A 16,324-nucleotide genomic window follows, 5' to 3' on the forward strand; every position below is an offset into this window, starting at 1 on the left:
CAACCACATTATTCTGGTAGGTGTAAAGGAAGCTTAACTGTGGTGGGGACTTTTATTTTTTTTGGGGGGGGGAGTTGCAGGATTCAGTTAAACTCCTGCGGATTATTGGGTGCTTGTTATGCAATGCAAGATTTTTAGAACTTTCCCCATAAGGATGGAGGCAAGTACCTTCATAATATGACATGATGATGTTTCTCTTTCTCTGTTTAATAATAAGCACATATACTATAAGAATACACTTTCAGCGTTTGGTTATATTCAGATTAATCACAAACTCTTACGAATTTCAGAGAAAATCTTAATTCACTCCTAAACCTCTTTATTGTTCCACATTTAATAACAGCTGTAATGACAGACCACTATGATTTGAACCCTTTCCCGGCAAAAATTACACTTAGCTTGTTTCTTAATGTTACACACCCTGACAAAGGTTTGCATAAACTAATGAATTATCTGAGTCTGCCACTTTCATGCCTTCTGGATTTCAACCTCACATCCTTGGTGTCTGGTCTTTTCTTAGCCTTGTTTCACTTCTTTTCTGTGTTTTGAAATTTGACACTATTTCAACTAGCATGGTAACATTTGCCCTTTCTGTTCCCTTCAGAAATCTTTATAGTTATGGTGCGGTCACCTCTTAATCTCCTTCTTTCTCAAGAGTTTAGAATTATGGTGGCTTTTCTGACCTTTTCAAGTACAGCTGCTGAGATCTCTGCTTCCTTGTTATTGCGACTGTTCACCTTCTTTACCATTGCTCTGCTGCTGTAATAATGCCTTTCCAAATAAAGTAATTAGACGTTTAGTTCATACACAGCAAATAGATTCTGTCATGCAAGGGCTCGGCTCAGAAATAAGTTTTTCTGTAAAGTATGTCTACCCTACCTCCCTCCCTCCCTAAGTTTGATTATTTGATTTCTATACCACTTAATATTTTAAGTAACATTTTCTGTTCCTCTTATGGGGGCAGATCTTAAGGAGGGTTGTCAGTTGCTGCTCCCTATGCTAGAGTCTATATCTTCCATTTATGCTAGGTAAAGGAAGGTATTATATTCCATACTGGTATCTTGAAGAGCACTACAAATGTGATTCTTAGCAGAAAATATATGTTTTATTTATCTTGCCAAGGATACGTGAAAAAATACTTCTTTCTTAATTGCAAGTCTCTTGGTTGTTATTTAGTGAATACCTACCATAGGGGCAGACCTTCGTAATATGCTGCCCTGTGCGAGGCCATTTGATGCCATCCCCACAGCCCTTGAGCTGGGCTTTGAGAAGGAGGTGTGAGGCTCTGACAGGTTCCTAGAGCCCTCCTTGGCAAACACTAAATCCTAAATCCACCTCTGCCTACCATGTGTTCTAGAACCATTACAGATACATTGGCAAGTCAATATTTTTTTTCCATCAACCTCTGGATTCAAATCAAGAAAATGTGGGAGTATAAAACACCACATATTGGTTTCATAATGAGAGGTGGATTGTGGACTAAAGGGAAATACTATTTCTCATTAACATAGAACTATTAATTGCCCGTCAATTTATTAAATAGAATATGCAGTTTAGGAGAACTATTCTGAAGGGTGGTTGAAAGGTACTGTGCCCCTGCGCCCTACCCCCAAATAAAGTCACTTATAGCTATATCCACCACTTTTATACATACCTTTGGTTTGCTAAATGGGAGAATCTTCTAATGGGTGAGCAAAATTGGCTGCTCCCAAGATACTACCCTTTTTTCAGCTGACAAATCGGGGGAAGCCATTTTGCTTCTATTTTGGAAATCACAGTTCTGCCCCACAGATGCCTCTAAAAGTGGTTTCAGTGGCAGGGAGGCTTCTTACAATAATGGGAGGGAAAGGTTACTTATTTTTGCATCTTTCTCCTCCTCTTTCTGTGAAACATTTTGGTCTTTTTAAGTATTTTTGAAGCAAGCAATGGGATGGCAAATTGCAAATGTCATTCCTAGCAGTCCTCTGTTGATTCCATTTAATTAGTTTAGACAAAGCAGAATGCAGATATGAAACTCTTTTTGTCTCCCTAAGATCTGTCAAGATATTTTGCCAGAAGATTTCCCCCACCCACCCACCCACTTCACATCTTGCTGTGAAAGATAATTTTTGGTGGTGATAGTTTGTTGAATATGCCTCAAGAACTGCAACATTATCCGTTTCGGAAATTGAGGAAGACAGAAAGACATGGGGCGGTGCTGCTATTTATGTTAATAAAGCTATTAAAACTTTGCTATTTTAAAATAATATTTATGTTATAAACCACCTCGTAGTGACACTTTCTGTACATTACTTACTTCAACTTATGTATTTTACATGTGAGATTCCTACATTAACATGAGGCCTAGTATTGTGTGATACATATTCCAAAAGCAACACAGCTCTGTTTCAAGTTGTGATCCAGGTGAGACTCAGCAGGTATAGTTCCCCGCCCCCACCACCATTCCAGTTGTGCAATGAGAGATGCTGTCACCTGTGGTACTTTTGGCCCTTTCTGAGCTTATCTACAAGCCCTATCTCCTTTTTTATTCTGGTCCTAACTGAAGATAAGCAGACTAGTAGATAAGAAAAATAGATGAAATGAGAAAATATGCAAAAATTATTAACACGTTGGGGGGGGGGAATAGGCAACAGTTTTCCTTTAATACTTGTATTACTTTCTTGTGTTTTCCTTACTTGTGTTCTTTTCAGACATACATGATCAGAACAGCAAGAAGCCAGTGATGGTCTACATCCATGGTGGATCATATATGGAAGGCACAGGGAATATTGTTGACGGCAGCATACTGGCCAGCTATGGAAATGTCATTGTTGTAACCATCAACTACAGGCTAGGGGTTCTAGGTAAGTCTTCCCCTTTTTCCTTTCTTAAGTCAATGAGCGATAACAGTTCTTCAGAGCCACTTCTGATTTATTTCTCTTAAACCATGTAATGGTCGATACATTCTGTATGTTGGTTCATGCTGGAAAATCCCAATGGGTGTAATGGAAAGATATCCTCCTCCATGCAGTGCTTTCAGAATCTCTGGTTTTAATTTGATGGATGCATTTTATAATGAACTGTGCCTATTAGTCTCTTTCATTTTCTGGGAAAGAGCACTGAGGCAAAGGAAATCAATTCGATTTCCTTTTAGTCAACTCTTGCCACATCGGTTATTGCTTGTGTTGCTGCGTGAGGTTTTTCAGATAACATATATTAATTAGATTGGAGAAACTGAATTATATTGGTAGGCAATGTTTTCTTCTTTAATATAACCGCTTCTGCTGTTGCCTAAATCACTGGCTGGGTCATGATGGTATGAATTCAAGGCAGCCAAGATAAGTTTTCTTTGTGACTCAGCGACTTCCTTGCCTTGGGCTGAAAACACTTACAAACACACTCTTATAACAACCTTCCTTGCTAATAATGAGCTGGTAACAACAAACAATGAAACTACATTTGAATATAAAATATTAAATTTGCCAACATATTAGCAGATACATGTGGATTTTGTTTTGTAATGATTTGCTGGGTGGTGGAGAATGCAAACTGTGGCTACTATTCGTTTCAAAATCTCATGCTATATAAAGAATGAGTCACCTGAAGGTCACCATTATTTTCTCACTGGCACTTGACTGAATTATGCCTGCTTTTAAGCTTCCTCGTGAAAGTTAAGGTGTTAAAATGTGGTGAAACATAGACCAGAAAATTAGTTTGCTTTATATTACTTAGCTAATAAAATAGCTATGTTTTTTATTCAAAATTTTGCTCAAAAACAAAAACTAATCATTGTCTCAATAATATATTTTTATTCCCCTGCTTTTGCAAAAACAACAACAAAACCATCAAGCAGGAGTGCTTTTTTAGCTTTCTGTAGTGCATCTACATTTCCTTAAATGAACCATTACTAAACCACTGTGATTTTGTCTATCAATAAATAAGGCACTCAACTGAAAGCGTTTGGGAATGCAACTGGCACAAGGGGCTGTGGCCAAATTGCTGACAAGAGTTAAGCATTCAAAAGCATTAGGCCTGTTTTGTTTGGTTGAGAGTTTGTTTTCAGGCTCAGTTCAAGGTGCTGGTTTTAACCTTTAAGCCCTACATGGCTTGGGACCTGGTTATTTTAAGGACCGCTATATTTTCCTCACATCTGACCCATTGCTCCAGAACCCTTGATCATATGAAGGATGGGGGGTAGATACTAGGATTAGAGCCTTTTCTGTTGTGGCACCCACCTTACTGAATATCCACCTGAGATTCATCATACTCCAACACTTTAATGTTTTACATAGTTGGTTGAAACATGGCTATTTATTAAAGTGTTTGGCTAAGTGCCCCTTTGGTTTACTTCATTGAATTCTGTTCCCACTATGATCCTTACTTTTTACAAATGATTTTATCATTTCTCTAGTCTGTTACATTAATGTTGGTTCATTGTGATTGCAGTTGTGGTTTTATGAGTGTTGCATATGTTATGAAATATTGCATTTTTTAAAGCAACTTTGAGTGGGATACAAAATATTTTTCAAAAATAAAATTAAATACATTAAATATATTTCATCCCCTATCCAATACCTACCTCTCAGAAAAATAACAGTGAAATTTTAACTATGGCCACTGAGACGCAAGTATTGAATCCAATGGGTTTATCCAGGTAAGGGGGTTAGGATCATGGTCTTGATGTGCTGGTTCTCTCATATGATGTTGCGATTAAAATAAAAAAGAATAAGAAAAAATGGTTCAGCTGATGCATTAATGTTGAAGGCTGTAAGGAGCAAAAACAAACTGGCTTTTGTGAGCCATACTCATAGTTCCCACTTCTGTATTTCGTTTTGTAGCATGTGGTTAGTTCTTAAGCAGTGCCTGCTTAGCTAGGCTGGCAGTGGCCATGATCTCTCTTCACGCTTGCAGCTTAGCCTGACCAGATGAGAACACCTGGGTAGTTCAGGGTTATTAGTACTTGTCTGCAATCTGGCTGTACCACAAATATGCATCTTGGTTAATCTCCACTTTTTGACTTTCTGGCTGCCCGGCACCTGTATGTACCTCCTCCATCCCCCTCCTCTGCACCTGCTGACACATCTAAGCATATGAGTCAGTTAAGTGTATCATTGAGGGAGGGAGGCAGCTCATCCTTGCTTTGACCTGCCTCCACTTCTTGGAAGTGGTGGGTGACACATAACAGCAGTTTTAAATGCCATGACCCACCTCCATGCAAAATATCCTTCTGCTACCTAGTCTGTCCTCTGTCTCTGTCCCCGCCCCCACTCAGAGGCATGACAAAACGCTGGCTCTTTGCCCGTTTCCTGTTCATGTTCCTGATTAATAAACTGGCATCTCCTGTGCATGTTGGACATTAAAAATTCCTTATGGTTGGATTATTCTTGTTTTACAATGCCACTGTTAATGCTAGATACAGGTAGGTAGCTGTGTTGGTCTGCCGTAGTTGAAACTCCTCTTAGTCTATAGATTATTTAATTATATCTGTTCATCTGATTCATGTTCAAGCAAGAAAGGATGCCTCATATATGTCTTTGTTCTCAGAGAAAGTTAACTAAGCCAGTCTCAAGATTTTGCAACATTTCACTTGTACACTGAGCCTTTCTGTAGATCTGAAATTCTGATATAACTATGGAGCCTTAAATGCACTCCAAGAGGGCTGTATAAGGATCTGTTGAGTATATTGGCTGAGTCATACACTGAACTACACTAGAGTGACATGCATCTATAACTGATACCCAAACTGTTTGTAAAGCTTTGTTCAGATATAGAGAAGTACTAAAGAAGGCAAAGACTGAATTGAGGGCCTTTCTTTGCGCGGACAGGCGGAGTCCCTCAAACCCTAGGCGACCCCCGAGTGGAATAATGACACACGACAACGTGTTATGGGTTTGGCCACAACTTTATTAAGATTCAGGTGTAGGGAGACCTTGGCTCAGGCATTGGGTGTTTATCCTTCCCAGCCCCCCAGTCAGGGATCTGGGAAACTGCAGGGTTATCCAGAATGTCTGGGGATTGGGCTAGCTCTAGAGAACATATGTTCAAGCAAATAGCCCCCCCCCCCGTTTGCCGCCACTGGTGGGGGAGAGCAATGACAACTTCTCGGCATATGGACAATGCCTCCCCCCAATACCCCTTTAACGGGGAACCCTGTTATGGCCACCACACTGGGGGCGTGGAATCACCACCCCACACCCCCCCCATTTAAGAAGATGACTAAAGGATTCCGCCCAAGGCCTGAAACTGCCAAAGTTGTGACGAATTGCTATGGGAAAGGCGAAACCTGCCAATGCAGGGAAATTCCTTTCCGGCCCTTCAACAGCAGCCCTGGCATAGCAGCGCCTGCGTGCCTGTGTACCTGTGGAAAAAAGGTTAACCTGTAAAGTAAGCGTTAATTGAGGGAGTGGAGGGTGGGAGAAGATCTGGAGCCCGACTGCTGCTTCCTGGTAAGCTACACTCTCTATTGTGTGGGCTGGGTAGTCCCTCCCCTTACCTGGCCAATCCCTTGGCAACGCCTCCCCCTGGCAGAATTGGATAGTTAACTGGGTAGGCGGAGACCCCAGGTACCCCTTCTGGGGGAGGTCGCAGCCAGCCGAACTACCAGGTGTCGCCCAGGAATTCAGGGGGCTGCGTGCGACCACGCAAATGTCGCCCCCCATTTAATGTGGGGAGCAGTCATTCATTCTATACTACGAATAAAACAATCAACACTACACGGCTTCTGTACTTTTACAAATAACAAAGCATGCACCAGAATAAGGCTGTGGGTAGTTATAGAGGTGGACTTGAAATGAGGGATGGAAGAGAAATGAGGTTTGGTTCACATTTTAATGCAAACCTGCCTAATTTGCACTTCCTGAAACAACACTTAAACTGAAGCACAGCTATCTTGAGAAATGCACACTATTTGTGGTGTATCTTCAACTAAAAATGCATGTATTGCGGATAAAATGTGCATATGCACGCAACATACAAAGAATCATTATATTAGAGGGGACTGCTTGCAAAAACATTTATATTGGGCAGAATCACATGCAAAACTTAATAGAAATATAAACATATTTTCAGGATGTACCTTAGGCACAAGCTGCTAATACACAATTCAAGTTACCGGTATACTACCTTTTGTGGCATGTACTACACAGTCCCATTTAATTTATTACTCTCTTGGATTTTGATAATAAAATTTGCTAGTTAAATTTGCTCCTTAGGACAAAATGCAGCGCTTTCATGGGCAGAGGAATGGATTAACTAGAGACTAGCAGAGAAACCTCAGATAAAAAGGTATTTTGATACAAATGGTTTCTTTGAAAGGTTGGGAGAGATTGGTTCTTCCTCCCCCTCCCCTGCCCCCAAATTGCAGCTGCAAATGAAAGGATTATATATACAACTGATTATTAAAGTCTTCTCAGATAAACCTTCTTTAAAGTGCCAATAAGCCTGATAAAGAATATCAGCAATTTAGCATGAAATGCTACTCAAAGCTGCTGTACTTATCACCTCCCAAAAGGCAATGGATTAAATGTTGAAAAACTTATATATATTTAGACCTGAAAACCAACCAGAAGTACACTCAAACAGCTTGGATTCTATTCCAGAAGCTAATTATGGACAGCTCAAGTGGTGACTGGAGTGGGGACCATAGCCATGTGTAGATATGTGCAGATAATCAAAGTCTCCAAAGATGGGCACTTGGAGAAGAAATCTGTCTTACGCCTTCTGAGCTTCATGCACCCATGTTTCTGAGTGCTATGTGCATAGTCCAGGCTTCCTCAAACTCGGCCCTCCAGAAGTTTTGGCCTACAACTCCCATGATCCCTAGCTAGCAGGACCAGTGGTCAGGGATGCTGAGAATTGTAGTCTCAAACCATCTGGAGGGCTGAGGTTGAGGAAGCCTGGCATAGACTTTCTAGGCACAAATTGTATCTCTTTCTTGGCAGGGTACAGATCAGTCTGTTGGATATGGCTCAATGCAGACAAGGCAGAAATGCACAGAAGTCAGGCTGCTGGTCCAACTGGTTGCAATCTGTCTACCTCAAGCCGAGTGTTCCTTTGTACCACTTCAATCTGTGGAACTGGCACTTTGGCAGTGCTCCTTCAAATGTTCATTCTGCACTTCTAAGGCGTTGCTCTTGTAGTTTAGCAGTGCCTGGAATGCCCCACCCATTGACAGCAGTCACAAAATTAAAAGACACCTGCTTCTTGGGAGAAAAGCAATGACAAACCTAGACAGAATCTTAAAAAGCACAGACATCACCTTGCCGACAAAGGTCCGTATAGTTAAAGCTTTGGTTTTCCCAGTAGTGATGTATGAAAGTGAGAGCTGGACCATAAAGAAGGTTGATCGCTGAAGAATTGATGCTTTTGAATTATGGTGCTGGAGGAGACTCTTGAGAGTCCCATGGACTGCAAGAAGATCAAACCTATCCATTCTTAAGGAAACCAGTCCTGAGCAGGCCCGTCTTAGAGGGATCAGCCGCCCTGGCGCAGCGATCCCTCGGCGCCCCCAGCCTGCCGCCTCTCCGCCCGCCTCCCTCCCGCGCTGGCCGCCCCTCGGGAGGGGGGGCGAGCGGGGGATGAGGGGCGTGGCGTTGGAGCAGGCGCTCGCCCGCCGGCGGGCGGATGATGAGGGGCGGGCGGACGGGCGCTCGCGCACCGGCGGGCGGGCGGGCGGGCTGCAAGCCGGCCGCCCTCGCCTCCCAGAGCCCCAGCTGGAGTGCTGGAAGGTCGCGCAAAGCCCCGCGCCGCTCCAGCTGGGGCTCCGGGAGGCGAGGGCGGGTGGCTTACAGCCCGCCCGCCGGCGCGCGAGTGCCCGCCTGCCCGTGGGGGCGGGGGCGGGTTGGGGAGGGGGAGCCCGGTATGCTGGCGGGCTTGCGGGGGCGCCCCTGGGGCGCCGCGCCACCGGCCTCTATGGATGAGACGGCTCTGGTCCTGAGTGCTCACTGGAAGGACAGATCCTGAAGCTGAGGCTCCAATACTTTGGCCACGATGTTGGGAAAGATTGAGGGCACAAGGAGAAGGTGACTACAGAGGATGAGGTGGTTGGATGGTGTTCTCAAAGCTACCAACATGAGTCTGACCAAAATGCAGGAGGCAGTGGAAGACAGGAATGCCTGGCGTGCTCTGGTCCATGGGGTCACAAAGAGTCGAACATGACTAAATGACTAAACAACAACAAGTGTTGTAAGCAAGAACTTGCTCTGTCTCATGGACAGCCAAAAACCACAAGACAGCAAGTGAAAAAACAGTCCAGAGTATTTATTTCTTTTCTGTGTAGAAAGGACCAATAGGGGACTTCCGGCGGCGGACGCCATTGCGGGTGGTCGTGGGTTGCTTCGGCTGCGAAGCACCCAGTCCATCCCGGGGGTTAGGAGCCCTGCTACCGCAAAGCGGGGCTCCGGTTGGGGTGCGGGAAGAGCGTCCCGCACTCTGGGCTCCCCGGCTGTGCCCGTTGTGGCTCCGAACCCTTCCCCCGCTCCCCCTGTAAAGGGGGAGTGGGGGTGAAGGGACGACGGAGCCGGGCTACAGGGGAAATGCCCCAACCGGGATGTAAATGCGGCGACAAAGCCTGTGATGAGCGTCTGAGTTCTACCTGTCATTAAGGAGCTGTTAAGAACCCAGAGGCTGTAAGTAATTGATTGACTCTTTGTTTTCCTGGAACGATCTGGGGGAAAGAAGAAAGGCAGCCCGCCTCCCTCCCTTCGGGTGGTGAAAGAAATTAACTCTTTAAGTGACTGCTGCTACAACAATCAATTGAAAGCATTTGGAATTTGAAAACTGAGTCTGTTGAGATCTCCTTTTGGGGGTTAACTGAGGAAAAAATATCTCCATTTGAAGTTTTGGTCTTTATACTCCGGTATTGGAGAAATGGCGGCGACTTGGACTTTCGTGGGGAAAAATTGAAACAAAGGAAGGAAGAGACAGGAACTGAAACTTGATACCCATCCTCCCCCCCAAGATGCTGGATTTTGCGCTCGTGTTGGCATTGAATGATTGGGAGGATGAGGAAAAGCTTACTGTCTTTCAACTGGAACTGCTTGATCGAAAACTAAAAGCCTTGAGTGGAATTATAAATGGAAAGAACTTATTTTCCACAGAAGAGGCTTTTCAAAAGTTTTACACAATGGAAACAGACTTTTGCAAAGAGCTGGGAGAGGTGTTGGAAGGATGGTCTGAGATGGCTGGGCAACTCCGAATGGAAGGGGGGCTGGTTTCTGGGGGTGGCAGCCCTGGAACGGGAAGATTTTCAATATCCAGACCCCGAGGTGGCAGCTCGGGGGCAAGGGACATAGAATTAAGATTTTTACAAGAAGAAGTAGTATGGCACAAAGAAACGGAGAAACCCAGAATGGAGGGGATGAATATCCTGAAGCTCGATGCAAGGTTTGTTGTGAATGCAGCCTGGATCTGTGGACATCCAGAAGAAGATAATGGGAGAACCGGTTCTGGTGAAAGGCAGAAAAAAACAATGGACAGAGGGGGAGTGGGTTGAAATATTAAATGTATAATCTGAATGGCCTGCCACGGTATCCGAAATCGGAGTGTGAAGTCTGTTAATTACAAGTTTATTCTAAATAAGTAAGGAGGTATTGAACTTTAAGTTAAAAGCAGCATGATAAACGATAGAAGAAATAAGTTTAGCTATAAGAATACTTGGTTAAGATTTAGGTTATAATGCAAAGATTAAGACAATTGTGTTTTTTCTTTTTAAGTAAGTTAAATTTTTTATAGAGAAAAGTTGTTAAGGAAATAGTTTACTGTCCCAAAACCGAAGGTGTATAGGCGGGGGAAGTCAAACGTCAAGATTCAGAACTAGAAATTTTTTTTCTGTTGTAAGGTATATAGATAAGAAGAAGAATCCTGACATTATGTGTATTTGTATTTGTTTTGGTATTTGTAGGTGTGGGGTTGGGTTTGTGTTATTTTGTGAAAATGTCAATAAATTCTGTTTAAAAAAAAGAAAGGACCAATAGGGCTTTCTTTGTCCCAAATCAACTGGCCACTGAACAAAGCGCTCCAAACCATTTTATACATTTGGCACAAATTCCACACATTCCATTAAGTTTAAATTTCCTATCCAATTCCTATCCAATCCAGATACTGAGTTTCCCTCACCCCATTTCCATGATTGGTCAAAATTACAAACAGTGTGAGCATGCGTACTATCATCTCGAACAGAGAGCGTCGTGTGATAGGCCAATACCACAAAAAGGGACCATCGTGCAATTGGTCACCTTTACCAAATTCTTTGGGCATGCTCAGTATGCTAGGATCTTATTTCATAATTCCACTACAATAGTAACACCTTGAACTTGGTGCGGAAACAGATTGGCAACTGGTGCAGATGTTTTATGTACTGACAAGGCCTCACCACTGTCAGCAATTATGCTGCAACATCCAGAACTCTTTGTTGGAGTCTCTTTGCTGGCTGCTACACACTCTCCCCCAAGGTGCTGGTAATAAAATAGTAACAACAAAGCAAACAAGAGTATACGGTATTCAACTGTAGGGTATCTAACCTTAAAAAAAACAGGGGAAATGCGCATTTCATATCTCCTTCTGGGAGATGGATTTAAAATTGGAGCAATGCATGCAGTTTTTATAAGCACAACAGGACATTTCTGGGTTGCTTTTCAGTATCTTTGCAAAATGTAATCTTGCAGAAAAGAACGACTTTATAAATTATCCAGTTGTCAATTTTCCTTTCACAGTTATCTAAGCTTGAGATGACCAGAAGGCAGCTGTGTGGCAGGCACTTAGAACTTATTGACCATATTGGTCTCTGTGTATGTCTTTCATTCTTGCTTTATGTTACTGTCCTTTTCTTTTCAGTAGAAGATATAATACCTGATAAAAGTATACATTTATAATTCGGGGGTGGGGTGGGTTGTTCTAGCAGGATTTGGAAGGCAAGGCAGAGCACAAAAATACGGTGCATGCCACGAGGCATATAAAGTAGATTGCTTGTTGGAAGTGACAAGTAGCTCATAGCAAATTTCATGTAAGCATATTTCCAGCTACAGTTTTTAAAGCCTATGTGGCAGCTGTCAGTTTCTCATTAAAGTTTTTATTTTAATCAGATGTTGCTGGGGGGATTCTGGGAATTTTCACTTAGCTGCATTGTGGCATAAAAGCTCAGTTCATCACAATGTATTACGCATATTCTGCTCATAAACTGGGGCTTATAGCTGTCAACGGGCAAAGCCTTCCCAATTCTCAGTTTGGAATAGGATCATCTAAAATGATTTATTCCTCACTCCTGGAAACGCCCCCTCCCCCCCACCAAAAAAAGGTAATACTCAGAAAATAAATGGTATTATTTCTGTGCCGATTATGAGCCCTACCACGCTCCCAGTGACACCATCAAAAGCATAATAGAGCCTGAATACTTGCATAATAAGATTTGATTGAAACTGTTGGATTCACACTTGATTTCATTCAACTGTCAAAGGAAGTGGAAAGGTTTAAAGAAAAAAAAAATCATTTCCATGACAAAAGCCTGCCAGAGAAATATGAAAACCAGCTAGATTTTCTGTACAATTTTTATTGACACCACTGAAACCAGGGAAGATCCATCTTCGTAGTGGTGTCCTGCTTTCTCCTGGGAGACTCCCTTGTTACCTAATCCAATGTTACCTTGGTGCTAAGCAAAAGACCTTCCTCCACACAAACCATTCCCCCCAATACTCCTGAGTTTCCATGTGCTGCTTTTAGACATTGTCACTGTTTCGTTGTATGATTTCTAAAATCATTTTTGTGTATGAGTATTTGAAGAAAAGCCTAAATGCTCAAAAGTCTGGAGCAAAGCTTCCTCAGCGATTTTCCTGGCTTCATAGTATGACTGTCTCCATAAGGTTTGCCTATGGTTTGAGGATGCTGCCATTTTAGTATATGGCAGTTATAGTTAAATCTTTATTATTGTTGCTGTTGTTGTCGTCATGGCATTGTTGTAAAAAGTCGTGTAAAACACTTTTGTACACTACAAAATATTTTAAATAAATTAAGAAACTGGGCTTTAGTTGATGTCGTCAACCATGCTGAACAATTATAGAAAGCAGATTTTTAGGCAAGTGAACACAAAAAAATGATAGAAATGAAGTTATAGTAAAAATGCAGGTTGCACCATGCGAAAATATATATGTTTTTGGTCATAAGCTCTGCCTCAATTCTTAAAGCATGTGATAGTGAAACCCTTTCATTTTTCCAGTATCACTTGTGTGCCTGCTCCATACATTTTTGCCTGCATCTTTCCAGTATGAGACTAGTTCAGGGGTGATTCCTGCATCCCACTGCGTGCATGGCATGGTACACTCTCTAATGATTTGTTGGCCAGTTATATATAGTGAACTTGCCTAACATGTTCTGACAGTCAGAGCCAGTGTAATGGTTAGAGTGCTGGACTAATACTGAAGAAACCAGGGTTCAAATCTGCAATCAGCCATGAAGCTCGTTGAGTGACTCTGGACCAATTGTCAGTCTACAGGGGTGTGATAGGGTTAAAAACAGAAGGGGGGATTAAAGGACGAAAAATGGTATAAATGCCATAATCAATCAATCAATCAATCAATCCTCCTTGAAGACTATGAGTTTGTATAACAGTATGTTTGTTCAAAAGACTTCAGCTTTTGAATATCTTTTCTGCAAATTCTCTTATCAGTGACAAGGTCAAAGAATGGAACCCAAAGCATGGATCAGATTGTTCTGTTCTGGAGCAAAGCTTGTATTTTGTGTTTTTTAATCTGGTATTTTTATGCTGTGAACTGCCCAGTGATCTACGGATGGAGGGCAGAATACAAGTTTTAATTACAACAAAAACAACAACAACAACAACAACACAAACTCCATATTTCATGCTTCCAAAAGCTGTGCTTAATGCTACCATTTTCCTTTTGAGGGAAAAGCAGCTGAATGGACCCCGCTCCGGTGCCATGATCCAATCCTGACTTGCACCAGTTTCCTACTGAAGATCATCCGCCCCTCCCTCCAGTTGTTATCAGTCCCCTGAACCTGATACGTGCAATAAAAAAAAGGCTGGATCAGAGCCCTTCTGGCTGCTTTCCCTTCAAAATAAAAGTGGCAGCATTAAGCACACTTTTAGAAAATGTGATTAATGAAGTGTGTAGTTTGGCCATTAAGGTCCGGTGGATCATATAATTGGGAACCAATCAGTGTGCATGCAACATCTAAAGGAAACTCAATGTTAAATGGTGTTGGTATGTGAGTCGAATGTGTCACCAGAGGGCTAAAGATCTAGCATTGTTTACGGAAGTTGTATGCGGCATGCTTAATCAAAGCAATCACCTCTAGAATCTTACCTGATAAAGTTAAAACAGTTTAGCCCTACTTGTTTTGTTTCTCCCTCTGCCCTTGATCATGCTCTTGCAGTGGGTAAAGTGAAAGCTGTTCTGTGGTTCTAACATCAACAGACATTAAGACATAAGGAGAACGACTCTACTGAGAGAAGCCTTGATTAATTCTATTTATTAGTGGCATGTGCCATTGATAAAACAGTGTAATTTAAACAGGCAGGCTCAGCAGGAAGTTACTATGCTCCTGGGTATAATCGCCAAATTTAAGATCTAATCAGCCTTCTGGTTGGCAAGTTGTAGTTTTCTCAAGTGAGTTTTCTCTCCAGACGAAATTGCAAGGTCAGCTTCTGCTACAGCGATATTCAAGCAATGATGCACTGACGAATGTATGATATTCTGTATATTAAGCAATTTCCCCTTGATTCAGTGAACATATAGTGATGACCTTTCTGCTATTAAAATGAGAGATTGGGATGGGGGGGGGGAAACATCCTTGTAAATTATATTTTTCCAGATCTGCTAAGGCAAAGGAAATCCGCAATCAGAAGCTTTTTTCTCTTGTGTTTTTCACTTGCTGGGTCAGCAACCACAGCTGCAAATTAAATATACGCTCAAAAGTGCATTTAAATTCACATCTGCATATGATTGCTGTCTATCTTCATTGCATTGTTTTCAATACACTATGTATTCTGATTCACATTCTGGCACAACTGGCCATCATGAGTCATTAACACTCTTTTGCACTATTTAATCTACTACTACAGGGTTTTCTATTCTTTTGCTTTTTCCTTCTGCTCTGTAAAATTACTTAGAAAAATTATTTGTATCATACAGAAAGCTATTTCATACCAAAATAGCTCTTCATAATTTTTTTTAAATATTTAGTCAAATTATAGTACCGTATATACTCGAGTATAAGTCGACCCAAATATAAGCTGAGGCACCTAATTTCCCTACAAAAATGTGGGAAAGCTTATTGACTCAAGTATAAGCCGGTTCACCTTTGCCACTGTGGTAGAGGAGGAATGAGCAGCCCAAAGCAGCCCTTTGGGCTGCTCCTTCCTCTTCCTCCTTTGCTGCTGTGGAGCTCACCCCGTCGCAGGGTTTCGAACCGCCATTCTTCTGATCAGCAAGCCCTAGGGCTCTGTGGTTTAACTCACAGCGCAATGTTCCCTTGTGTTATACAGAGAAGGCTGGGATCCTGTCCTGTTTAAGCAGGAGCCAGGGAAAGTGAGCACCTGTGGGGTTTTAATACTTCCTTAACTGATAGGCTTTCTGCCTTCTGGGGTCTAAAGTTTGCATTTATGTGAGCAGTTCAGGAATGGAACAAGCTGCCTGGGGAGAGTAAAGAACCACCGTTCTTGTACACTTCTTAAGGAATGGTTGATTTGAGTATAAGCCGAGGGCAGCTTTTAAAGCACAAAAAGTGTGCTGAAAAACTAGGCTTATACTCAAGTATATATGGTATATTGAATATTCAGAATGGATCCAGTGAAATCCATTTATATAAGTCTAGTTTTTTCAATGGGCCTTCTTTGAGTATGACTTAGTTGGATATCACCCATAGAACCTGGAGTAAATAATCCAAACTTATTTCAATGTATAGAAATAGAAACACTTTATTGTCACTGTATCACATGTTTACAGTATCATTGTATATGTCCTTTTTAAGACATGTATGGTACAGGTCTATAAATTGTTTCTCCTGAGCATATTTTGAAACACATGTACAAAAATCCATGGCGGTCTTGGTGTTTCTACTCTCTATTTTGTAAAAACATTCTCCCAAAAGTTTTTGTATGAGATCAGCTAATGTTATATGGAGTTACAAATTTTTAAGAATTGTTACACTTATCTACAATCATGTAAATTCTACTCTATGTATACTCATTGAAATTAATATGTCTAAATTAGTTATATCCTTTAGTTTCAATGGGTCTGCTCTATCTTACATTGACTAAACATTCCAATTCACCTTAGACTGAGTCTGCATCTATCCCTCATACAGGGATTCTTGCTTGATACACTTTTTTTCA

At 41.9% G+C, this 16,324-nt stretch overlaps 1 protein-coding gene across 4 annotated transcripts in view; it reads left to right on the forward strand.

Moving 5' to 3' along the window:
• Positions 1-16,324, forward strand: part of NLGN4X (neuroligin 4 X-linked) — a 123,108-nt gene that overhangs the window by 37,202 nt on the left and 69,582 nt on the right. For 3 of the 4 annotated variants that reach the window (XM_033147450.1, XM_033147451.1, XM_033147453.1), the window contains one exon: positions 2,691-2,843. The exons of the other annotated variant lie outside the window; for it this stretch is intronic. In XM_033147450.1, coding sequence (XP_033003341.1) covers positions 2,691-2,843 — 153 coding nt within the window. The remainder of the gene's footprint in view (positions 1-2,690; positions 2,844-16,324) is intronic. 4 annotated transcript variants of the gene reach the window in all.

Source organism: Lacerta agilis, chromosome 4 (genome assembly GCF_009819535.1).
Source record: "Lacerta agilis isolate rLacAgi1 chromosome 4, rLacAgi1.pri, whole genome shotgun sequence".
Classification (NCBI taxonomy): domain Eukaryota; kingdom Metazoa; phylum Chordata; class Lepidosauria; order Squamata; family Lacertidae; genus Lacerta; species Lacerta agilis.